This window comes from Sciurus carolinensis, chromosome 3 (genome assembly GCF_902686445.1).
Source record: "Sciurus carolinensis chromosome 3, mSciCar1.2, whole genome shotgun sequence".
NCBI classification, from domain to species: domain Eukaryota; kingdom Metazoa; phylum Chordata; class Mammalia; order Rodentia; family Sciuridae; genus Sciurus; species Sciurus carolinensis.
The window spans coordinates 32,674,409-32,697,638 of record NC_062215.1 but is presented as its reverse complement, the minus strand read 5'-3'; the positions used below and the strand labels follow the sequence as shown (position 1 = coordinate 32,697,638).

At 39.0% G+C, this 23,230-nt stretch overlaps 1 protein-coding gene and 1 pseudogene across 2 annotated transcripts; one reads left to right on the top strand and one right to left on the bottom strand.

Moving 5' to 3' along the window:
- Nucleotides 1-7,466: 7,466 nt before the first annotated feature.
- On the bottom strand, nucleotides 7,467-9,810 carry LOC124980430 (calcyclin-binding protein-like; annotated as a pseudogene).
- A 126-nt stretch (nucleotides 9,811-9,936) lies between these two features.
- Srsf1 (serine and arginine rich splicing factor 1) lies at nucleotides 9,937-13,744 on the top strand. Of its 2 annotated transcripts, XR_007107801.1 has the most exons (5): nucleotides 9,937-10,266; nucleotides 10,682-10,866; nucleotides 11,234-11,406; nucleotides 11,607-12,289; nucleotides 13,233-13,744. XR_007107801.1 is itself a non-coding variant. In XM_047545968.1 (4 exons), exons 1-4 carry the CDS (start codon nucleotides 10,073-10,075, stop codon nucleotides 11,799-11,801), a joined length of 747 nt encoding a protein of 248 aa, XP_047401924.1. In that variant the 5' UTR covers nucleotides 9,937-10,072; the 3' UTR covers nucleotides 11,802-13,744. The 2 variants fall into 2 exon arrangements, 1 of the variants encoding a protein (XP_047401924.1); XM_047545968.1 differs by having other exon boundaries at nucleotides 11,607-13,744.
- Nucleotides 13,745-23,230: the final 9,486 nt, after the last annotated feature.

Genomic DNA, 23,230 nt, shown 5'->3' with positions numbered 1-23,230 from the left:
TCTTGGAAAGTGCTATAATAACTTGGTATAGTGCAAACCGAGCCTGGTAAGAACCTCTATTAATTTATACCATCCCCAAACAAATATTTGCTTTTATTTTGACAAAAGTACAAAAATGATTGACGTTTTGCAGAGAAAACAGTGAGTGAATCTGTTGGGCTATGCCTTTGGCACTCAAATAGTTGAACACAAATTCTTGCACAAATATCTACAGAGATTATATTTCATAAGGGTAACTAGAGTATTTAAGACTACATTGTCAGATAAGAAATGTAACTAGAACCCCAGATATTCATATATATCTGCAAAATAATTTGGAATTTATAAGAAACTTTCTAGAATTGAGATGTGAAAAAAATATCAACAGGGAATCCAGAAAGAAATGCCAATACTCTTTAAAACCTGGATTTAGTTGAAGTAAGGAAAACACATATTAGGGTGATAAACAGTTATTTTAGCTACAGCAGTAGAGGCTGAACAATCCTTTAGAGCAGACTGTTGCCTTTGGTTAGGTAGTCTACATAAAGGAGCTCCTTGAACAAATTTAAAGCAACATCATTCATCTTGGGAAAAATTATAAAGAAAGAAAAACACTTGAGATTGGGAAGCTAAGTCTATTACTTGGGCATGAAAATTGTTTTTGGTGAAGACAAGTTTTGCCTGTGCAGTTACTGTGGGAGAATGGGAATGTAGAGGTAAATAGATATATTTCTTGTCTTTGTATGGATGTAAATATGTTTTGTGGGAATGTGTATATTCTTGTTTAAGCTGTTGCTTGCACTATACCAGAAACTGAAATCTAAAAGACCATATAAGAGATATTCAGACTTAACTAGAGGAACTGGAACTGGAAAAGGAAAAATGGTACTGGACCTTGTTTGGCTGGTAAAGTTCAACCTTGACTATGTATTGATAATTTCTAACAAATGGTGTTAACAGTGAACAGTGCAGACTTTGAAAACTATATAAATATTGGCCCATTATTCTGACAAAATTGTTCTGTTGGAAGCAGAGGGAAAGGTTTTATCCTCGCAGAAAAGAGGAAAATCTTATAAAGGCAAAAATTCTCACTCTCAGTCATCCTATGTGAAGGTAGAGCCCAAGACAGGAAATGGAGAATCAGATTCAAGGGAAAGAATTTTTCTTCCCTGTAATCTGAATTTTACAAAAAGCAGACATTTACTTGGAAGCAATTGTAGCTTATGAGGCAGAGTAGCCCTTGACTATGTGAAGGTAGATGGGAACCTAACAAAGAAGGACATGGATCTGGACTGTAGACTGCATAGGTATGCACATCTAGTAGCCCCCAGGGGCCAGGGTGGTAGTCTGAAAGCAAGTGATCCCAGAACTGCAGAAAAACAATCTTCAAATTTGGAAATTTCACCTGAAAATTCCATACTGAGTAGATGTTAATAAATATGGATTTAGAACAAAAATTATTATGGACTAAAGTGTACGATATTACTTCAATGCAAGACTGTCATAGAAACTTGTACTCTTACAAATGTTGGACAATGTTGAATCAAATGGACGACAAAAAAATGTAAGCAACTGGAGCAGAGCAATACCTTCATTTCTAGGCTGGGCCTATGGCAGGATAGTTTACTTCCAACAGTTCTCAGCATCTTATCACCTGTAGTGGTGGCTGGGGAAGCACATGTAAGGAATATATCGTTTGAAAAAGTATTACTTATGTTTACAACTAATAACAGTATATTACCCATGACAAAGTACAAGGGGAGAGGACAGGACACAAACCGATTATTTAAGTTAGGTCAAGCAAATATTACGACAACAGGTGTTTCCTTCTTGGTAGTGGGCAGCAAACATTTTCTGTAAAAGGCCAGGAAGCAAATACTTTAGGTTTGTGGACCAGGGTCTATGATGCCACTACTCAAGTCTTCCTTTGTTGCTTGAAACTAGCCCTAAACAATATAAAATAAGGGGGCATGGTTGGTTCTCAATAAAACTTATGTGTGGATACTGAAATTTTATTTTCATATAATTGTCATGTCACAAAATATTATTCTTTAGATGTTTCTCCAATGGTTTTAAAAATGTAAATAACATCCCCAACTCATGGGTATTTCAAAAACAGGCCACAGGCCAGAGTCTATGCTGACCCCTGCTCTAGGTCATATAGCTCTGGAATAGGCTTCTATCAACAAATTTAGAAAATTAATTCTGAGAATTTTTAGCTCACCTAATCTGGGATACTTTTAAAATAAAAGGGGCTGAGGCTATAGCTCAGAAGTAGAGTGATTGCCTAGAATGCATAAGGCCCCAGGTTTAATTCCAAGGATAGCAAAAATAAAGGGGGGGGGGGGGAAAGGCCCTGGGTTTGATCTCTAGTATCACAAAAAAAAAAAAACCACACACACACACACACACACACACACGAAAAGAAAGAGGAAAAAAGTCTTACCTTCAAAACTCTGAAGAATTTTATTGAAATTAATTTTCTTTTCTTTTTTTTTTTTTTTTTTTTTTTGGGTGCTGGGGATCGAACCCAGGGCTTTGTACTTACAAGGCAAGCACTCTACCGACTGAGCTATCTCCCCAGCCCCTTGAATTAATTTTCTAACACATTGGCAGCAGTATGAACATAGTACCACAATTACTACTACTACTAAAAAAGAGCTAACACTTATTTGGACTTGCACCATAATATTAAGTTGCAAGGGTGCAGTGCAATGTCACATGCCTGTAATCCCAGGGACTTAAAAGATTGAGGCAAGAGGATCACAAGTTCAAGATCAGCCTCAGCAACTTAGTGAGACCCTATCTCAAAATAAAAAATGAAGAGGGCTGGGAATGTAGCTCAGTAGTAGAGTGCTTGCTAGAGTGTATGAGGTGCTGGATTCCATCCCCAGCCCAGTGCTCTAGAAACTGAAAGGTAGGGTTTTTTTTTGGCAAATAAAACTCTCTGCCGTATTTTCTATATAATACCTTAAAAGACCCACTTATTCTAATTAGGAAGTATATGATGTGAACTGGAGTTTTTGATTTTTTTTTATGGACATAAAACCTTTATTTTATATATTCAATTTTTTTTTTTTTTTTTTTTTTTTTTTTTGCGGTGCTGGGGATCGACTCAGGGACTTGTGCTTGCAACAAGCACTCTACCGATTGAGCTATCTCCCCAGTCCCTATATATTCATTTTTATTTGGTGCTGAGGATTGAACCCAGTGCCTCACGGATGCCAGGCAAGAGCTCTATTACTGAATCACAACCCCAGTCCTGGACTTTTGATTTTTAAGAGAAAGAAGCAACCATGAAGAGGGGAGAGGGAGTTACAGTAGTAGTAGGAAGAGGAAGACCAAAAAAAAAATTTTTTTTAAAGGTGCAAAAATATCTTTTTTTTCATAATACAACATTATCTATCTATCTATCTATCTATCATCTCTATCTTTGTACTACAGACTGAACTCAGGGGCACTTTACCACTGAGCTATACCCACCAGCCCTTTAAAATTTTTTTTATTTTCAGGCAGGTTTCACTAAGTTGCTTAGTGCCCCACTAAGCTGCTGAGGTTGGTCTAAATTGTGATCCTCCTGCCTCAGACTTGGGAGTCACTGGATTATAGGCAACATGCCCAGTTTGTAATACATCATTTAAAAGAGTATTTTCTGGCAAAACCATATTCTATTGCTATCAGTAATGTGATAAAAAAAATGGGAAGAATTAGGTTAAAATAAGAAGAATCAAAGTATGAGGAAGTTCAGTCCAAAATGAAATGATCAGACTGTATTATTTGAGACTTATTTGGGTTTAAAAAGTGGCTGACTTTTATTGTATTATGAAATGAAGACATTCCATGTATTCATCGTATCTATTCCGTGATAGCTAAAGGAAGAAGTTCCCATGGAAACATCCTGCTCATTTACCTTCCCACCTTTTCAAAGATCAGTCAGTAGCCAATAAGATTCATCTTAACAGAGATATACTGGTAATAAAGGGAATTATTGGTCCATTCTCAATATACCAAGGAGATAAGACATATAAATTTTAAAAAGAAATATATTATGTCCTTCCTTTTCAGAGAATGTCACCAAAATCAGTAGAGGATAGGAACAGAGAATCACACAGGTGAATTCTTCCTGGGAGTAAACTCCCCTACACGGTGGAATCAAGTATTCCTAACCCTTTAAGTGTCTCTTAGCCAGACATGGTGGTGTAGGCATATAATCCCAGCAATTTAGGAGGCTGAGGCAGGATGTTAAGTTGAAGGCCAGCTTGGGCAATTTAGTGGGATCCTGTTTTAAAATAAGAAGGGCTGGGGATGTAGCTCAGTGGGAAAGTGTCCCTGGGTTCAATTCTCAGTACTACCACAAAACAAGCAAATAAACAAAAAGTGTGTCTTAACTACTATTAAAAATAACAGATATATTTCCAGTGAGGACAGTAAAGATGGGCACAAAAGATGTTGAGCTTGGTGCAGTGGCACACACCTGTAATCCCAGCGAGGCTGAGGCAGGAGGATCTCAAGTTCAAAGCCTGTCTCAGCAACTTAGTGAGGCCCTAAGCAACTCAGCAAGAACCTGTCTCTAATAAAATATAAAAGAAGGGCTGGGGATGGTGGCTCAGTGGTTGAGTGCCCCTGAGTTCAATCCCTGTACACTCCCCCGCCCCCGAAGAAAAAGAGGAAAACAGCAATTCCAAATTAGAAAACCAATATTCAGTGCACTCCCAGTAAGCCTTTGCAGGAAATGGTAGTGGAGAGCAATCTGGCTGATTATGGAGACACCACGGTCATTTTCAAAAAAGTTTTATTGAATTATAATTTACAATTACTTGTTTTAAGTATACAATTCAGTGGTTTTTAGTATATTCAGAGTTGTGTAACTATCACCACAGGTATAGAGTTTTCAGGGTAAGCACATTGCTGGAAAACCGGGTCTTGTGATTTCAACCCTTACAATAAATAACTCTTTGAACTCCACCAGGCCCCAAGTAATCATTTCTGGAATAAAGTCTGGTGCTGACACTAGTAAATATTGGATTGAATGGAAAGCATTTTAAATGTTTCTTTTGGGGGAAAGTAACTTTTCATAAAAGGCAACAATGTTGAAAGTAAGGTCCTTTCTGAGAAGAACCTCCTAAAATCTTATTTTAATAAGTTGATTGTGGAGCAATTCATAAAGCTGCCTGTGCATGTGTAACTGAGGAGTATAGGACCCGCTTCCTGTCCAAACTCTCTGAACGCAATTTCAGGAAGCAAAATTGGAATTGACTGCTGTTCACCTCAGTAGAAACCAAATCAATCATCTAGTATACTGTTTAGAGAAAGTGTGTAGATTAGTTTATGGAAAGAAAATTGTCAACTTTTACCCAGTATTGTCCAAGGAACCGAGACACAAAATCCAGGAAGCACAAGTTTTCCTGTCTTAGAGAACTATACTGTTTTGGGGCAGGTTTCATGTCAGGTCTCACACTATGATTCATATGAATTAGCCCTCAAAATGATTCACCTCATTTTGTCCTGATTCCCAGTTTATCTGCTTTTAACACTTTTTCCACCCTTGTCACTGGGATTTAACCCAGTGGTGCCTTATCACTGAATCACATCCCTAGCCCTTTTTATTTTGATTGGACAGGGTCTAAGTTACTTAGTCCCACTTATGTTGCTGAGGTTGACCCCAGCCCTTATTTTTATTTGAGACAGGGTCTAAGTTGCTTAGGTCCTCACTAAATTGCTGAAGTTGGCCTTGAACTCCAAATCCTCCTGCTTCAGCCTCCAAAGTTGCTGAGATTACAGGCATGTTAATCAACTCTGGGGCACTGAGAATAAAATCACATTCTTCACTGTAATAGTTATCAGGCTAATACCATCCTGGGAGACCCTGATAAACAGCCACCTAGACTGTTCCTGCCACATATATGACCTCATTATCAACACGAGGACCTATCCTTCAATTACATTCAAACACAGAGACGCACAAATAGAGAAACAAGAATATCCTATTTACTCTATATTGTTATCCCTATGAAGTGAACAAGATCATGAATGATCACATTAAATTAGACAAGAATTAATCAAAGTGAATTCATGGTTTTCTTATTTTTTTTGGAATGAAAATACCTTGAAATTAAAAGCACCTATGCTTAAAACACTTGTTATAATTGATTTAATATGAATCAACAGAAGAGGAGCCTGAAGACATTTCATCTAAATTAAAAGATAAAAGAACAGCAAGAAAATGTGCCTAGCAAGTAACCGTTGAATGAAGGAATCAATATGAGTGACTAAAAATGTTTTAAAAATCTCATCTTTTCTGCCACTAAATCAATGGGACAGTGCTAGAAAGTGAATATGATTATTGGGATAGTGGTTTTTTTTTGTTTTTTTTAGCAGCTCCTTTTTATTTTAAAAAAAAATCCTGTTTTTTTTTTTTTTAATATTTAAAGTCCAGCTTCAAAAAATATCATTTAAGGATGGTCTGAAGGGTAGACAATCTTTCCTCTAAAATTTTCAAAGGTCCTTTTCAGAGATCTACAGGTTCCCTTTAAGAAGCTGATTAAAATTTCAAATCCTCTTTCCAGAACAAAGTACATGCACATATACATATAATTTTGGAGATCAGTCCAGAGTTCAGGGACTACCAAAGGTCCTCTACAGGTCTGTTGAGGACCTACAGACGCGAGATTAAGCATCCCTACTCATTTCAAATTTGAATTTGTATTTTAGGGTCATGGCGATATAATCTTAAAATACATTTTAAACAGTTTTAGAATTAAGAAAATATTTTCTTGGAGTCCAGCACAGTGGCCCATACTGTAATCCCAGAAACTCAGGAGACTGAGGGCTGGAGGATTTAGAGTTCTAAGCCAGCCTCAGCAACTTAGAGAGGGCCTAAGCAACTTACTGAGAGTTTGTTCTCAAATAAAAAAATTTAAAAATTACAGGTTTTTTTTTTCATTAAATAAAACTCCAACTTTATTGAACCTAGAGATAAATTTTCAAATTCTTTTTTGTTTTATACCCATCTGATCCACAGTAGATCTTACTAATTGCTCCTACAAAGGTGCTTATCCTTGTTTTGATTTAGTTTCAATGTCAATTCTGTATTCATAAATAAATGTATTTAAATCTACACAGAAATGTGGCTGGATTATTAGTACAGGTTATGCATTACTTAATTCAGAAATAAGCAATCATTCTACAGCAACTTTTAAGCACAAGTACAACGAATTTTATGGAAAAATTCAGGTTTTACTCTTATTACATTGGTGGAGCTGATGTCACTAACTTACCCTGTAAGCAAATACTTCTAACAGATAAAAAACACAAATGGGCTGGGGAGATATCTCAGTTGGTGAAGTGCTTGCCTTGCAGACACAGGGCCCTGGGTTTGAACCCCAGCACGGCCAAAAAAGAAAAAAAACAAAACAAAAAACCCCACAAAATGTACCATTTTCATTAGGTAAGACTGCTTTTTACATTTCAATGAAAATGCCATATAACCATTTCTTGGGGGGAAAAATGACCAGATACCAATGAAACCATCTTTGAAGTATTTAATAAGCACATTTTATTTAAATATATCCTCCCGTAAATAGAGAATTTACTGCCTTAACTGTGTAAATAGTTGTCAAATTTATATGTGCAGCTCTCCAACATTCTCTTATTGGAAACAACCATATTTCCACATTACAGTTCCCAGAAAGACTTAAAAGTCTCAAAATTCTGTATCTCCTTTGGCTTGCTTCTTTTTTTTATTTAGTTGTCAATGGATCTTTTTATTTATTTACATGCCGTGCTAAGCATGGAACCTTGGGCCTCACACATGCCAGGCAAGCGCTCTACCATTGAGCCATAACTCCAGCCAAGGCTGGCTTCTCTCTTGACTTCAGCCAGGCTTTATTAATGGTTCCCTTCATAATATCATCTCATCTTCATAAATTTTCTTTAGAATATTCATTAATCCCTCACTAGGGTCTGTTTCAGCATCGTATATAGACTTTGCATTCTTTTTCCACTACTCCCACCGTGTGTTGTCTGCTTGCTTTCTACATAAGAACGGTATAGGTCTACTTTTTTTGAACTGCCTTCCCAGTTTCAAGAGATTGTTCACAATCATGGAATAACTCTTCCGGTTAGATTCTTTACTAAAGTTCAAATGACCTCTTTGCGAAATGAGCTTGCACATTCTCAGTAAGAACTTGATGACTCCTTAAAGTTAATGTAGATTTTCACAAACGGATCTGATTCCATGCATAATTACTGAGTTTCACGGTATATCCTGTTGTAATGGGAAGTAACCACAGTAGCTGGCTTTTCATTGTCAAGAATTCTGTTTTCTTCTGTATTCTGTTGCACTTGTCTCAATCTTTTCTGCTGTGATAGCATCTCGTACTCTTTTCCTAGTGGTCATTTCCAGCAACACCTTTACCTCTTTGAGATTCTTCTGCAACTCGTCCAGAGCCAAAGTCAGGTTCGGGCTGGGTCAGGCCGCCGGCCGGCGCTGCAGTGGTGCACCAGAGATAGGTAACACCGCGCGCGCCGTGCTCACCCGGAGCGTAGATGCAACCGGTGCAGCCTACGCACGCACCCACCCTGTGCGAGACTGCGGCCCGCCCTCCACACGCAGGGCCTCCGGAAGAGTTTTGTTTTTAATTCGAATTAATTATACCAACATTTAAACATCCCACGATTTCATGCACGAGGTTCAATCCCCAGCACTGCACAAAAGAAATTTCACATATAATTCCACTTTTCAGACGTTTCTGGAAGAAAGGCAAAGTTATCTCCCTAGGCCAGAATGCAAACGGGACTACAGTCCTGCGCAGTAGTAACGGTTCTCATACATCCATTTTGCTCATTTGAAAACTCTTATATAAGTTTCCTTCCTTACTTCCCCCCTCCCTGTCACACTGGGGTCAGGGGCACCTGGTGTACCAAGCTATGCCTTCAGCTCTTATTTTGACACAAGGTCTTGCTACGTTCCCAAGGCTGGTCTCGAACTTACGATCCTTCAGCATCCGCTTGTATATAACTTTTAGAGGAAGCCTTTGAAAAAGGAATTAACTTCAGAATTCACACACACACACACACACACACACACACACACACCCCTTTTCTTTCCGCGTTCTTTGGAAAGAGGAAGAGAACAGGCACAAGTTACTGGGAAGTATTCAGAGCTTCTCTGCGGTAGGTCCAGTGACAGGCAATTAACAAGAAAAAAATTACCGAGAGAAGCAGGATCTGGGTCCTGAACGGCGGTATAATGGTGTCTTCTTTTATGATTAGCAAGTGCCACCGGTGACTGATCAGAGTGCGACCCACTGCCACTATAAAGACCGTAGAATTGAGCCATACAAATTCTGAATTGAAGTTGGACCAGCTGTGTATTTTTCAAGAAATTTAAACTGGATTTCTCTAAACAGGACTCAGTCTAAGTAATCACCACCTATTGGCAGAAGGGGTAGGAAGGTACCGTTAAGCTCTGGCTTTTAATTGAATCACCTGCAATCCGGCTTCTGAACTACAAGCAACATCCGAAGATGCCCTGGTTTCCGGAGCAACCGCCCGATCCCTCCCCCTTTGGTCCCGCCCCCGGAGCCTTTCCCGCCAAAGGCCGTTAACGCCGCGGAGCATGGTGGGACGAGATTCTAGGCTAGGTTTCACCAAGGCCTTTCCGAGAGAAGAGTGGCTTTCAAAGAGGAACATTCCTAGGGAAACCGGCTTGCTGGAAGATCCGATGGAATTAATAACACCTTTCTCGAGGCTTCAGTATTTAACTTTTCCCAAACAGCTACTCCTTCCAATAGCCAATCTACCCGCATGCGAGGAACGCCGGGGACTTTTTCCCCTTCGTGCGGAGGGTGACGTTGCGCGTGCGTGAGCGTCCTCGCAGAGTACCCGTTACGCTCCTGCGCGTGCGTATTGAGGTCGAATAGCTGCTTCCTCCCGCTTCTCTTCCTCCCTCCCCCCATATCCGTGCGCCGAGCTGATAAAGGCGCCATTTTGGAGGGGCCGCGGGAGACGTGGTGCCGCTGCGGGCTCGTTCTGCCGTGCGCTAGGCTTGGTGGGAAGGCCTGTTCTCGAGTCCGCGCTTTTCGTCGCCGCCATGTCGGGAGGTGGTGTGATTCGTGGTCCTGCAGGGAACAACGACTGCCGCATCTACGTGGGTAACTTACCTCCAGACATCCGAACCAAGGACATTGAGGACGTGTTTTACAAATACGGCGCTATCCGCGACATCGACCTCAAGAATCGCCGCGGGGGACCTCCCTTCGCCTTCGTTGAGTTCGAGGACCCGCGGTGAGGCAGCATGGGGCTTGCACCCTTGAGGAAATAGGTCGGAGTAGTTGGGGAAGGCTCCAAGGCCTTAACATAATGGGGAAGGAGGGGCTCTTGGGCTGGAGGCGACACGCTTTCGCCCCTGCAGAAGTCGAGTAAGGAGCCGAGTCGGTGTGGTGTCCCAGGTGACTGGGCGCCTTGGACGCCCCCAGAGCCCACGCGCAGGCCCGGAGCGGGAAACTGAGGCGCCGAGGGCTGTGTAGTGGTCGGGCGCCTAGCGTGTTTCTGGGTGGGGGAGGGGCCGGTCCTATTATGCAGCGCATGTGGGCTCTTCCACAGTGGGTGCGCATGTGCCGGGGTCCTCTCGTTCCCTACTGAGTTAGTTTTTGTTCGCGGGTCTCTTTTCTCATCCCTTTTGCTTTCTGTGATCACGCAGGGACGCGGAAGACGCGGTGTATGGTCGCGACGGCTATGATTACGATGGATACCGTCTGCGGGTGGAGTTTCCTCGAAGCGGCCGTGGTACAGGCCGAGGCGGCGGCGGGGGTGGAGGTGGCGGAGCTCCCCGAGGCCGCTATGGCCCCCCATCTAGGCGGTCTGAAAACAGAGTGGTTGTCTCTGGTGAGCTTATGTCACTCTTGTGGGTTGAGAAGGGACAGGGATCCCTTAGGATATTTTCTTTGCATGACCGGTTTAACGATTGCACGTTGTTCGTTCTGGGCCTTAAATTATTTCGGTTTTGGGGTGAATTTAGTAAATAAGGATTACTGTGGTGGTGATTTGCCCAAATTAGGTTGCGGTTCTAGAATATGAAGATCCTTTACAAATAAATTTGGACTCTGGATCTCAGACTCTTACCAGCTCTTTACCTGGAATCACTTAAGTACAATCATTAAGCATTTTTAAGTAATCTTTGTTCTAATGTATGTTATAAGTTGTAATATAAAACTTAGGGTAAATGGTGTTAAGGGAAAAATCGTTTTTTCAGGACTGCCTCCAAGTGGAAGCTGGCAGGATTTAAAGGATCACATGCGTGAGGCAGGTGATGTATGTTATGCTGATGTTTACCGAGATGGCACTGGTGTCGTGGAGTTTGTACGGAAAGAAGATATGACCTATGCAGTTCGAAAACTGGATAACACTAAGTTTAGATCTCATGAGGTAGGTTATACACTTATTCTTTTATTTGACCAGAATTGGATACAGTGGTCTTAACAATGGAATTTGAAGGTAAGGATTCAGGCAAAGGTGTCCACGTAAATTACCAGATACCTGGTTTTAGTTACTTTGTATTCATTCAGCATGCCTGAAGATAGGTGAAAGCTTAGATCTTTCAATGGAAAGTTCTGTCTATCCAATAGGGAGAAACTGCCTACATCCGGGTTAAAGTTGATGGGCCCAGAAGTCCAAGTTATGGAAGATCTCGATCTCGAAGCCGTAGTCGTAGCAGAAGCCGTAGCAGAAGCAACAGCAGGAGTCGCAGTTACTCCCCAAGGAGAAGCAGAGGATCACCACGCTATTCTCCCCGTCATAGCAGATCTCGCTCTCGTACATAAGATGATTGGTGACACTTTTTGTAGCACCCATGTTGTATACAGTTTTCCTTTACTCAGTACAATCTTTTCATTTTTTAATTCAAACTGTTTTGTTCAGAATGGGCTAAAGTGTTGAATTGCATTCTTGTGTAATATCCCCTTGCTCCTAACATCTACATTCCCCTCATGTCTTTGATAAATTGTATTTTAAGTGATGTCATAGACAGGATTGTTTAAATTTAGTTAACTCTCCATGCTCTTCAGACTGTGATATTGTGTAAATGTCTATTCTGCTCTGGTTTGTGTGAACTGGGATGTTGGGGGTGTTTGTGGTTATCTCACCTGGGGAAGTTCTTATGTTTATCTTGCTTTTCATGTGTCTTTCTGTAGACATATCTGAAGAGATGGATTAAGAATGCTTTGGATTAAGGATTGTGGAGCACATTTCAATCATTTTAGGATTGTCAAAAGGAGGATTGAGGAGGATCAGATCAATAATGGAGGCAATGGTATGACTCCAAGTGCTATTGTCACAGATGAAATTGGCAGTATTGACCTTATACTAAAAGGCAAGGGTTAAAAATGATTTTTATATATATATACATATATATATATCTTAAAACACTTGCAAACATCTGATGCAGGTATTTTTAGCTACAATTGCTTTGCTCTTTAAACCTTGGCAATTGTGGCAAAATTACATTGCCCATTTTGTAACTATTTTGCTCCCTTCCCCCCCTTTTTTTTGTTTTAATAGGGACTAATGTGGGAAGAACTGGCTAATTTGTCACAGTGCTTAGTTGCAACTGTTAATGTGTGACCTGCTGTTGGTGTACATGTGGGTACAGGGTGTCTTTAATTCCAACAAGATAGAGTATAATATCAATACTGCTAAATCTGCATGTCCTCTGTGTGACTGATAAGAGCGTTGCTATTTCATTTTTTTTAAGACAAAATGAAAGCAAAATATAGAATTCCAATGTATTGGTGTAGATAATCTAGTATCTAGTTGGGAGTACTTTTAAGTCTCACCTTCCCCTTTAAACTAATATTCATAATTGACTCATGTTTAAGACACTTTAATTTACAAATTAAATTGCAGATGGGAGCATTAGATTTAGTTTAGACTTAGGTGGGTAAAAATATCAGTAAACTTTTCAGCTACATAACTTTTTGCAACCACAAAACCTGTAATACGCTGTACAGTAACAAGTGTTGGCATTATCAGTTGAACTGTAAATATAAAATGCTTCTTCCAATTAGTCTCTATGATGATTAAGTTTCTAAGATTTATCTGAACACCATTCAGAAACTTGTTTTGGGGAATTTGATAGTTATTGATGTACATCTGTTAAACTGATGACAGACATAACTCATCATTCCCCAGAAACCTTTTTTGATTACAGTATCTAACATTTTGCCTCCTCTTTTTTGGTTTTGCTGGTTATAAAGGTTTGGATTGGAGAGGGCTCACTGGATCCCAATCCTTGGAGCTGGATCATTGGATTCAAATCATAATGTGGATAGGATAGGGAGGATGAATTACAAGGATTCATGGAGCGGGATCAGATTACCAGGAACATAGGAGTGGATTCCTGCCCCAACCAAACCGCATTCGTGTGGATTTTTTTATTCAACTTAATTGGCTATTCCAAAGATTTTTTTTTTTCCTATTTTTGACGATTGGAGCCCTTAAGATGCACGATGGAATTGTGTTTTGCATTTTTTGGTAAAAGGAGCAAAGCGAGGACCTGGAGATATACGCTGGAGCAATCTCCTTGGAAGGATTCAGCACGAGTAGATGGTAAACATTTAAAGGGGAAAGGGGGGGTTTGTTTAAATAGTAAATCAGTAAGTCACTTCTAAATTTAAAGAAAACAAAATTGGAGTTGAAGAATAAGTAGGTTTCCAATTGGCTATTGCCGTTTTTCTTTGAAAAAATAAACATTTTTTAAAAAACTATGCATGGTTGTCCTTTTTCCTCTTCATGTAAGATTTTAACTGGGTAACTACTTTTATCAGTTAATTCTTTAAATTAGTAAGATTAAGATTCTGATGCTTGTGTTTATACTAGTAAATTAAAAGTTCTTGGAAGGCAATCTGAATCGTTTTAGCTTTCTTAATTTTTGTAACAGTCTAAGGGGACAATAAGGGAGAAATTTGTAATATGGTAGTTGAGGCTGTGGTCTAGTCTCTGAAAGATGCTTTGCATACTTTTTGCTAAAATGGTTAAAAACTTAGAGATACTGCTTAATTTGTTGACCATTTAGACAACACAGGTTTGTGTAAAATTGGCTGATAAATATGAGCTTGGAGATAGCCTTTGAGATTCTCAATGAGACTTATTTTAAAAATTCATAAGTAGTACCTCTTAATTTTAACACCAGGTATATTAGAACTCAACACAAATGGCTTTCTTTTTGAAATGTGAACCGTGCACTGGAGGATTTAACTGCTTATTTGAGTGAATCTTTACCTGTAAACCTTTGATCATAATAAGGTTGTTCTGTCCCCAAACTTTTGATATTCTGTAAGTTTTTTTTTTTTTTTTAAATACTTTTACTAAAGAGCCCCTTGATGTTAAATTTTCAGCTTTGGGTTGAGAAAGAGAAGTTTTACTTAAAATTGCTAATTTTTGATATCCTCAAACCACTCCTTTCTGTATCCAACAGAAATAGCTAGATCTTTAAAACTTTTCCCTCGTGTGCTAATCATAGTTGTAAGCTGCATTAAAAATGATTATTCAGGTGATAAAATTTAAAACAGGGAAAACCAGAAATAATCATGGTAGTGGAAGCAAAAGAGATTTGTCACACAACCAGTGCATTGAATTATGTGATAGAAAGTCAGGAGGTAGAGAGGGTAGGTTCAAAATAAGAATTGTACTTTAAAGTTATACTTTGGTGTAGATCCATTAGGTTAAGTAGTAATGTAGGAATTCAAAATAGCAAAAATTGTAGATTTTCTGTTTTAACAGTTCTGAAGAGTTACATGACATGCTTGAAGTTTTAAGTGCGATGTGCAGAATTTTTTTTAAGAATATCTTTAGTAAATGCAATTATTAGAGGAAACAATCAAATGACTAAGAGCTATACTTTGCAAACCAGGTTTCATTGTGTTCACTGAATGTTTGGAAACAGGACCAAAGTAGAAATAGCCTTTATTCAAGGTTGTCTATTAATTTAGATGAGATGTTATACTAAAAATTTTAGTGGTTCAACCCCAGATTGAAATGAGAAGAGGTATTTTTTGCTAAGAATGGGTTAAGAGTGAAAATTAGAGGACTTAATGCATATTATGAAAGGTAGAGAAGCAGGTTTTGTAGTTCAGTGATCAAACAGCTAAAAGCCAGACAGAAACTAGGATGGTGTTTTTAGTGTTAGGAAATGGCCCTCTACCCATATTGGCAACTACCCTGTTGGAACTACAAAGGCTACCTTGAATTTTTCCCTTCTGTGTCCCTCTATAATATTGTAGGGAATCTATAAATAGTTTATTTTTTAACCAAGAAAGCACTTTAAGAAGCAGTAACTATTCATAACATCAGATTGAGTAACCCACCTTGCCGTTCAGCCCACATCCTACTGGAAACAAAAGGTAAGACCCATTTTCTGATTCCTAATTGTCTGGGATCTGAATTATATTTTGAAAGCTAATATTTTTTAACTTGGTGTTTGAAATGTGAATATTTCCCCTCACTTAAAATGTTTTCCCTAAGTTTTATACTTTTAATAAATTTCAAGTGTTCATAAATCGACCTATTTTAGTGCTTGAGTTTAATATGATTAACTCTAGAACCTCAACTTTCTCAGTTTTGTCTATAACATGTCTTGTTCATTAGGGCTGGTGCTGTTTTCAGGTTTCTGTGGTCAAGGTGGATTTCTTATGTGTGCCTTTTTGCTTTGTATATGAAATTTGTAATGAAATTACAAATGAAACAAGTTATATGTATGTATACCATAAATAGTATTAAAAGGTCAGAAAGTATTAGACTCAAGTTCTGTTGTAACAGTTTTTTGGCTTACCTTATTTCCATCACTGTGTGAATACAAATGCAGAAAACAGATTCACAATCTCTTATCCACAATTTTGAAATCTTAACCCGAATAAAAGGTTTTTTTGTTGTTGATCCAGTAGAACGTAAAAACTGACAAGAATTGATGCCTGCCTTTTGCACTTAGTATGACTAAGCATTTTTCCTGCGGAAATAACTGGTGTACTTTGATTAATCATCACATAGTTGCCAAGACTTTACCAAGGGCATTATGTAACAGTATATATAATATACCTTTTATAGAAGTACAGCCAGCCATAACTCTCATACATCTGCTCTGGAGTTTGGATAAGGGATTGGAGAACTGTACTAAAACACACAGGTTTAATGCTGCTGTGTAGTTTTGAGTGTGAGTGAAAATCAGCCTGTTTTGTTCCTTAATTGAGATTTAAGTTCCTCATTATTTTAGGCTGGGAAGCAGATAGTAGAAGAAAAGGTATGACCACATTTCTTTATATTCTGTTGCTATAGTAGTCTCACAACAATTTTATACTGTTGAAGAAAGTATTCAGGCATCCAAAATACATAGTATAATACTGTTTTGAGGTTAATTGTTTCTATTTTAATACTTAAGGGAACATTGACATTAATCATTTTGATCTATGGGAAAGGTTAGGATTGGCATGAAGTAGAGATCATAAGGAAAATATCTGCATATTTAATCTGTTGTGATTGTTGAATAAATAGTAAGGTTGGCAAAATAACTTGCTTTAAACATAGACCTAAGAAGTTACAGTGTACTTAAACCAGAACTTAATTCTATGATTGAGAACTTTGGAGTGCTTCTTGTTAGATTTGATGGCTATACCTGACAACCCAGAGAGTTGTGTTTGTAGGAATCAAGGAAAAGATTAAGATATTTTTTCCTATTAAAAATCACTTGGCGCTTCAATAGTACACAAAATAAATAGACGTTTTTGTAGTGTAGAAGTGAATTTCAGAAATATTTCCAATTTCAGAGGTAGAAATAGCCTCATTATTTACAACTTTGTGTGTGTGTCGGGGGGTTTCTGGGAATTGAACCCAGAGCTATGCACTGTACATCTGATGGGCAAGCACTCTTAATCACTGAGCTTAGCTATACCCACAGCCCAACTTATATTTTAATAGGTGCCAAGATGGATTATCAAGGAGAGAAAAATGCTTTTTTGTAGGGTTACCATTATTTTGTTTCCTTTTTTTGGTACTGGGGATTGAGCTGTATCCCCAGGTCTTCAGTTTGAGATATGGTCTCACTGTTAATGCCATAAGGTTACCATTAATATAAGGAAAATAAATGAAATCACAATTCAGCTTTGTATTCTAGTACTTAAAAAGTACAAAGGAGATGATAAGCACTGGGCTGAGTTCTATCAGCATACTGTTGGTTATTGATTGGACCCTATAAACAGAAGAGACGTTGGAAACTGAACTTCTAGGATACTATACTTAACCCTACCACACAGACTGAATAAAAAGAGTTTGGAGGTCTGGGATTGTGGCTCGGTGGTGGATCACTTGCCTAGCCATGTGTGAGGCACTGGGTTTGATTCTCAGCACCACAAATACATAAGTAAAGGTTCTTCAACGACTAATAAAAGTTTTAAAAAACAATTTGAAGGGATACCAAAGTGTCTAGTAATTTTTCACAATGCTCTATTCCACTTGGAATAAATGATAGAAATTGTCCAGCGTGGTGGTACATGCCTGTAATCCCAGCAAACGTGTGTGTGTGGGTGGGGGGTAAGACAGGATTGCAAATTCGAGGGCAGTCAGATTACGCATAGCCCTAAGCAACCGTGCTGGGAATGTATCCCAGTGGTCAAGCGCCCCTGGGTTCAATCTCTCAAGACAAAAAAAGGAAAAAATCAACCACTAGAGGGAGCTATGGCAATGGTCAGCCAGGAAGGTTATCCCTATTTGTAAAGAAATGCAGCAAGGTGAAGGGAGACCAGCTTCCTTGATCTGGATCAACTAAAAGATGATTTGGGTAAATTTTCCTATAATTACCACTGCCTTCCCATATGTTGCAATATCCTTTCCCTTTTCAGCTTTGGATCCATTTAGGTTTTGAATAGTACTTACCATGTTAGGTATTCAACTTATGTAAGTCAGAAAAATGCCTAGATTCTGGGACTTAGGAGAAGATGCTGAAGACCTGCATGTGCTTGTTTTTCTCTCTGCCTTATCTCTAGGTAAGGAATATAAAACATGGAACATAAAGCTTGATACAGGAGTAGGTACAGTGCAAAAAAAACCCTAGGTATGTATGACGTTAGTCACATACTAGGAAAAATAAACATGTTTTCAGGGGTGTTCATAGTTTTGGTAGTATGAAGTGACTTTGTGTGTGTGTGTGGGGGGGGGGTAACCAGGGATTGAACGTAATGGCACTGAGCCACATCCCCAGCCCTATTTTGTATTTTTTTTTTAGAGACAGGGTCTCACTGAGTTGCTTTGCGCCTCACTTTTTCCGAGGCTGGCTTTGAACTCATGATCCGCCTGCCTCAGCCTCCCAAGCTGTTGGAATTGCAGGCATGCGTCACTGCACTCAAGAGTGAAGTGGTTTTAAGAGATTTTTTCCCCCTTTGCTATTAGGGGCTTTGGTGGTGTTTTTGTTGTTGTTTGTTTGTTTGTTTGTTTGTACCGGGGATTGAATTTGGGGCGCTTAACCACTGAGCCTTGTGTCCGTCCCTTTCAATTTTTTTATTTCTATAGAGACAGGGTCTTGCTAAATTGCTGAGGCTGGCTTTGAACTTGCAGTTCTGCCTCTGCTGGAATTGTAGGCATGCGTCACCATAGCCGGCTCTATTAGCGTCTTTTAAAAACCCTGCTTATTTATTTCTAGGCCTTGATTTTTGAAAAATCAGTATAAATAGATTTTTAAATATATTTTCTAGTTGTAGATAGATGGACACAATACCTTTACTTTTCATTTATTTTTATGTGGTTCTGAGCCTCGAACCCAGTGCCTCACGCATGCCAGGCAGGCGCTCCATCACTCAGCCACAGCCACAGCCCCAGTATACACAGATCTTGACAATGCCATTTTAAGAGCTGGAATTTATTGAGAATGAAACAGTTTGACATTTGTCATTCCCATCATCTCCTGCCTCCCAAGGTTATTGTATGGAAATGGAAAGGACAGACTTTCCTTCTGTTCATGAGTTATTGTCACTGAGAATACTATATATTAGTGACTTTTTTAAGCCCACTTGATGTGATTTAGTCATTAGGAGGATGGATGTGGGAACACTAGCATTAAATCAGTGTTGAGCCTCGGGATGTATAGTTCAGTGGTAGAGCGTAGCATGTATAAGGCAGTTTGATCCCAGCACCACACACACAAAAAAATTGAAGTATTAGAATGGGGCATAGAAATGCATGTCTATAATTGGAGTGATTCAGGACTCTGAGGCAGGAGAACCAGAATGGGCACTTACCTCAATGGTAAAGTGGCCCTGGGTTCAGTACCTAGTACTGCTGCTACTATCCACCCACCTCCCTGCAAAAATTTTAGTGTTAGAAATTTGCCTGTTTGAAGAATACATCTAAAAGTAGGTATATAGATTAGGTAGTTTTCTATAAGAGAAAGGAAGGAATGGTCACACTTACACAATAGGAATTTTCCTGCCTTGAGGCTAGCAAAGGTGATAACAAAAAGTAGGTGGTTAGTGGGCATGTTGCAAATTGGATTTGAGTTCATCCTCAGTCTGAAAAATGTTAGCTCTTGATGTCCCTTTACTAATTTAATATCTGAAAGGTGCTGTGAAGCCATTGATAATCTAGAATTCATAAATGAGAAGGGCTAAACAGGTTTTAATACATAGGAGTAGAATATGGCATTTATCAAATAAAAGGAAATCTACAGCTTCTAAGTGGACTTGAGAATCCCTAAACTGAATATCTTCTGTTCTTAACAATGGCATGCCTAGAAATTCTAGTTACAAAATACTGAAAGTGACATCTACATCTTAAGACTAGAAATGTAAAGTATTAACAATACATCAAATACACTTGAAGAAAACCAAAAACAACTCTTTTGCCCTCTAAAATCAGGCAGTAAACTGTAGTAAGGTAATAGTCGATAGTACCATTGCTTTTATGACAGGTGGAACTAGGTTTTGTTTTCTTGCCAGATAGTTTTTCAAAATGTGCTGTTTGGATTTGCCTCCCATTTCAGTAGAATCCTTGTCTGTATACCCAAATTTGTTACTGAAGTGCTTTAGACAGTATTAGTGATTTAAGTCTATATCCTATTGCCTGACCTTCATAAAACGTTATCACTCCCCTGTTATGAATTCTTGATGAATTATATCCCACCTTTCCAATGTATTATTTCTTAAATCACATCTTCCAGTTGGTAAATACTGTACTGACCCATCTGGTTTTGCTTTGTGATCTGGTTATATTTTCAGATCCCCACTTCCTTCCCTTAGCAGCCTGCCTCTTCAAATCCTAACCATCCTCAAAGGTTCAGCTTAAGTCACATCTAATTCCTGAATCTAAAAAAACAAGCTGCTAAAGCTCTTTAGTAGCTCTTTTTGTTAGTGTACACTTGTTCTCACAAGTATCATTGACAGTTTTGTGTCAGTTTTTCCTACCTAATGGAATTTTTGCAATACTTTTTATTTCCCAGTGAACCAAATGCAATGCTGATAATTTTAATATCAATTGAGAAAAATAATAGTACTACCTAAAAGCAAAGTGTTATTGAAGTATGCATTTCACAAAACAATTAATGTCATATTTAAGCATGATTCTTAAGAGAGGATGCCTTAAGTCACCTATGACTTAAGTGGTTTTGCCCCAGAATCCCTGCAGATTTCTCTTTGGGGTTGAATCATTTCAGTTCTTTTTAATAATCTTTAAAGGATTAATTCTTACATTGAGATTTAGAGTGAGCCTGGCTTGGTGGTGCATGCCTGTGACCTCAGGTACTTGTGGGGCTGAGGCAGGATTGCAAGTTTGAGGTATGAGCCTCAGCAATTTACAGATACCCTGTTGCAAAATATAAAGAGCTAGGGATGGAGTTCACTGGTAGAGGGGCTCTGGGTTTTAGCACCAGTACTGGGGTTGGTAGAGATTTAGAGAGAGAGAGAGAGAGTGTGTGTGTGTGGTATGGGGGGGATGGACAGTGTTATTGGGTTGGTTTTTTCAGGACCCTGACCCTGTTTTTTTAGACTGATAAAGACAGTAAGTGATTTAAAAAAAAAAAAAAATTATTGTTGATGGACCTTTATTTATTCGTATGTGGTGCTGAGAATCGAACCCAGTGCCTCACACGTTCGAAGCAAGTACTGATCCACAACCCCAGCCCTGTAAATGATTTTCTCAAAGCCAAGAGATCCTATATACATGTATTTAACTATGCCCCAAATCCCACAACCAGCCCCATTCCTTTAGCACCTTTCTTGATCAGCCAGTGACTGAGACATTTGTGAACTATTTGCACACTGTTTCACTTTTCTTCTGCTGTTCCATGTGTATGTTTTGTTTCCCCCAGCTACATAGCAGACTCTTAAGGACTGTGGGTTTTTTTTTTTTTTTTTTTTTTTTTTTTTTTTTTTTTATTGTAAACAACTGGGATACATGTTGTTTCTGTTTGTACATGGAGGAACAGCATACCATTTGTGTGATCATACATTCACATAGGGTAATGAGGTTTGATTCATTCTGTTATTTTTTTCCTTCCCCCCCACCCCTCCCACCCCTCTTTTCCCTCTATACAGTCCCTCCTTCCTCCGTTCTTGCCCCCCCACCCCCCATTATATGTTGTCATCTGCTTATCAGTGAGATCATTCGTCTTTTTGGATTTTTGAAATTGGCTTATCTCACTTAGCATGATATTCTCCAATTTCATCCATTTAAGGGCTGTGGTTTTTAACTTCCTCATAAGATGCCCACTATGACAGTACACAAACCTCAGTAAAGGTCTATGAATAAACACATTAGCAAAATGTGAACTAAGACTCCTACACACCTACAGTCTGAAAGTCCTTCCAATCCAGTTGGGCTTATTCCTAGAGTAAGTACCCTTAAGGGTTCATGCCCTTGCTACCCTTTTCTAATGGAAATATTAGAGGGAAAACCTAGTGTTAAAATAATGGCTGTTTTGCAAAGTATTTTGACTCATTTTAATCCTCAATTGCTATTAACCTAATTTTGCAGTTTGAGGAAACAACCAGAGGTGTTAAAAGTGGCAGACCCACCAGGTCTGGTAGTGTACACCTGTAATCCCAGCAATTTGAGGCTGAGGTAGGAGGATTGCTAGTTCAAAACCAGCCTCAGCAATTTATCGAGGCCCTGTCTCAAAAAAGTGCTGGGATGTTTCTCAGTAGAACACTCCTGGGCTCAATCCCTGATGTACACACACACACACACACACACAAGGCAGACCCAAAACTTGAACTTTTAAAAAGCTAGTCTGCCTTTTCCAGTTGAGAGGTTCTTCAGGGCAAGAATATGCCTGCTTCAAGTGAATACCACCTGTAATATCTACCTGATGCCACCAGGGTGTCCCATGGTACCGTCTTTGATCTCTGTACTTTTCAGACCAGTTCAGTGCCATGACCAGAGTACATCCAAAGACAATAGGAAGCTTGGCTTCCTAGCTTTGCGGTGTACAGTGTATATATAGCCAGTTCTCAGCTAAACCCCAGCTCTTTTTTGGCCCCTGCTAATCAAGCTGAACCCATGGAAGGACAGGTCACACAGTGGCCAGGACCTGACTATACACTAAATAACTAGGCAGCAGCCCTACAAAAGACTAGCATGCGAGAGAACCTATGAATGGGTAAAGTCTACAAACAGCAGCATTTGTTTTAATACCCGAGTTTACACTTAAATTTGTATTAGTAAAATAGATCCATAAAGGCAAAACAGATTGAATTGCTACCATACTAAGTAGATGAATTTTATTAATTCATTTGGTACTGGGGGATTGAACCCAGGGACACTTAACCACTGGGCCACATCTCTACCCCTTTTATTTTTTGAGATGGTCTTGCCAAGTTGCTGAGGCTGGTTTTTAACTTAATTCAGCCTTCTGGGACACTGGGATTATAGGTGCGTGCCACTGTGTCTAGCAGTAGATGAATTTTAAAAGTCAGTATGTGCTGTCCTCCCACTTTCCAATTTGCATTGAAAATGTTTGCATTGCAGTTAACCTGGATGTATTGCCTCCTGTCAGTTTTTATATTCAGAGCCCTTAGATGAGCTACAGTCTCTTTTATGTGAGAACCAATGAGATGAAGTCTCAGATTTTATATTAGGGAACAAACAGCCACTTTAAAAAATTGTCTCTTTCCCAGTACCTAAGTACTTTGTACAAATATGTATAACTGGTTTATAATATTTTTTAACAAGTGCCCAGGAAGTATTTGTTTATTGAAATAGCAACATATATAAATTTCTC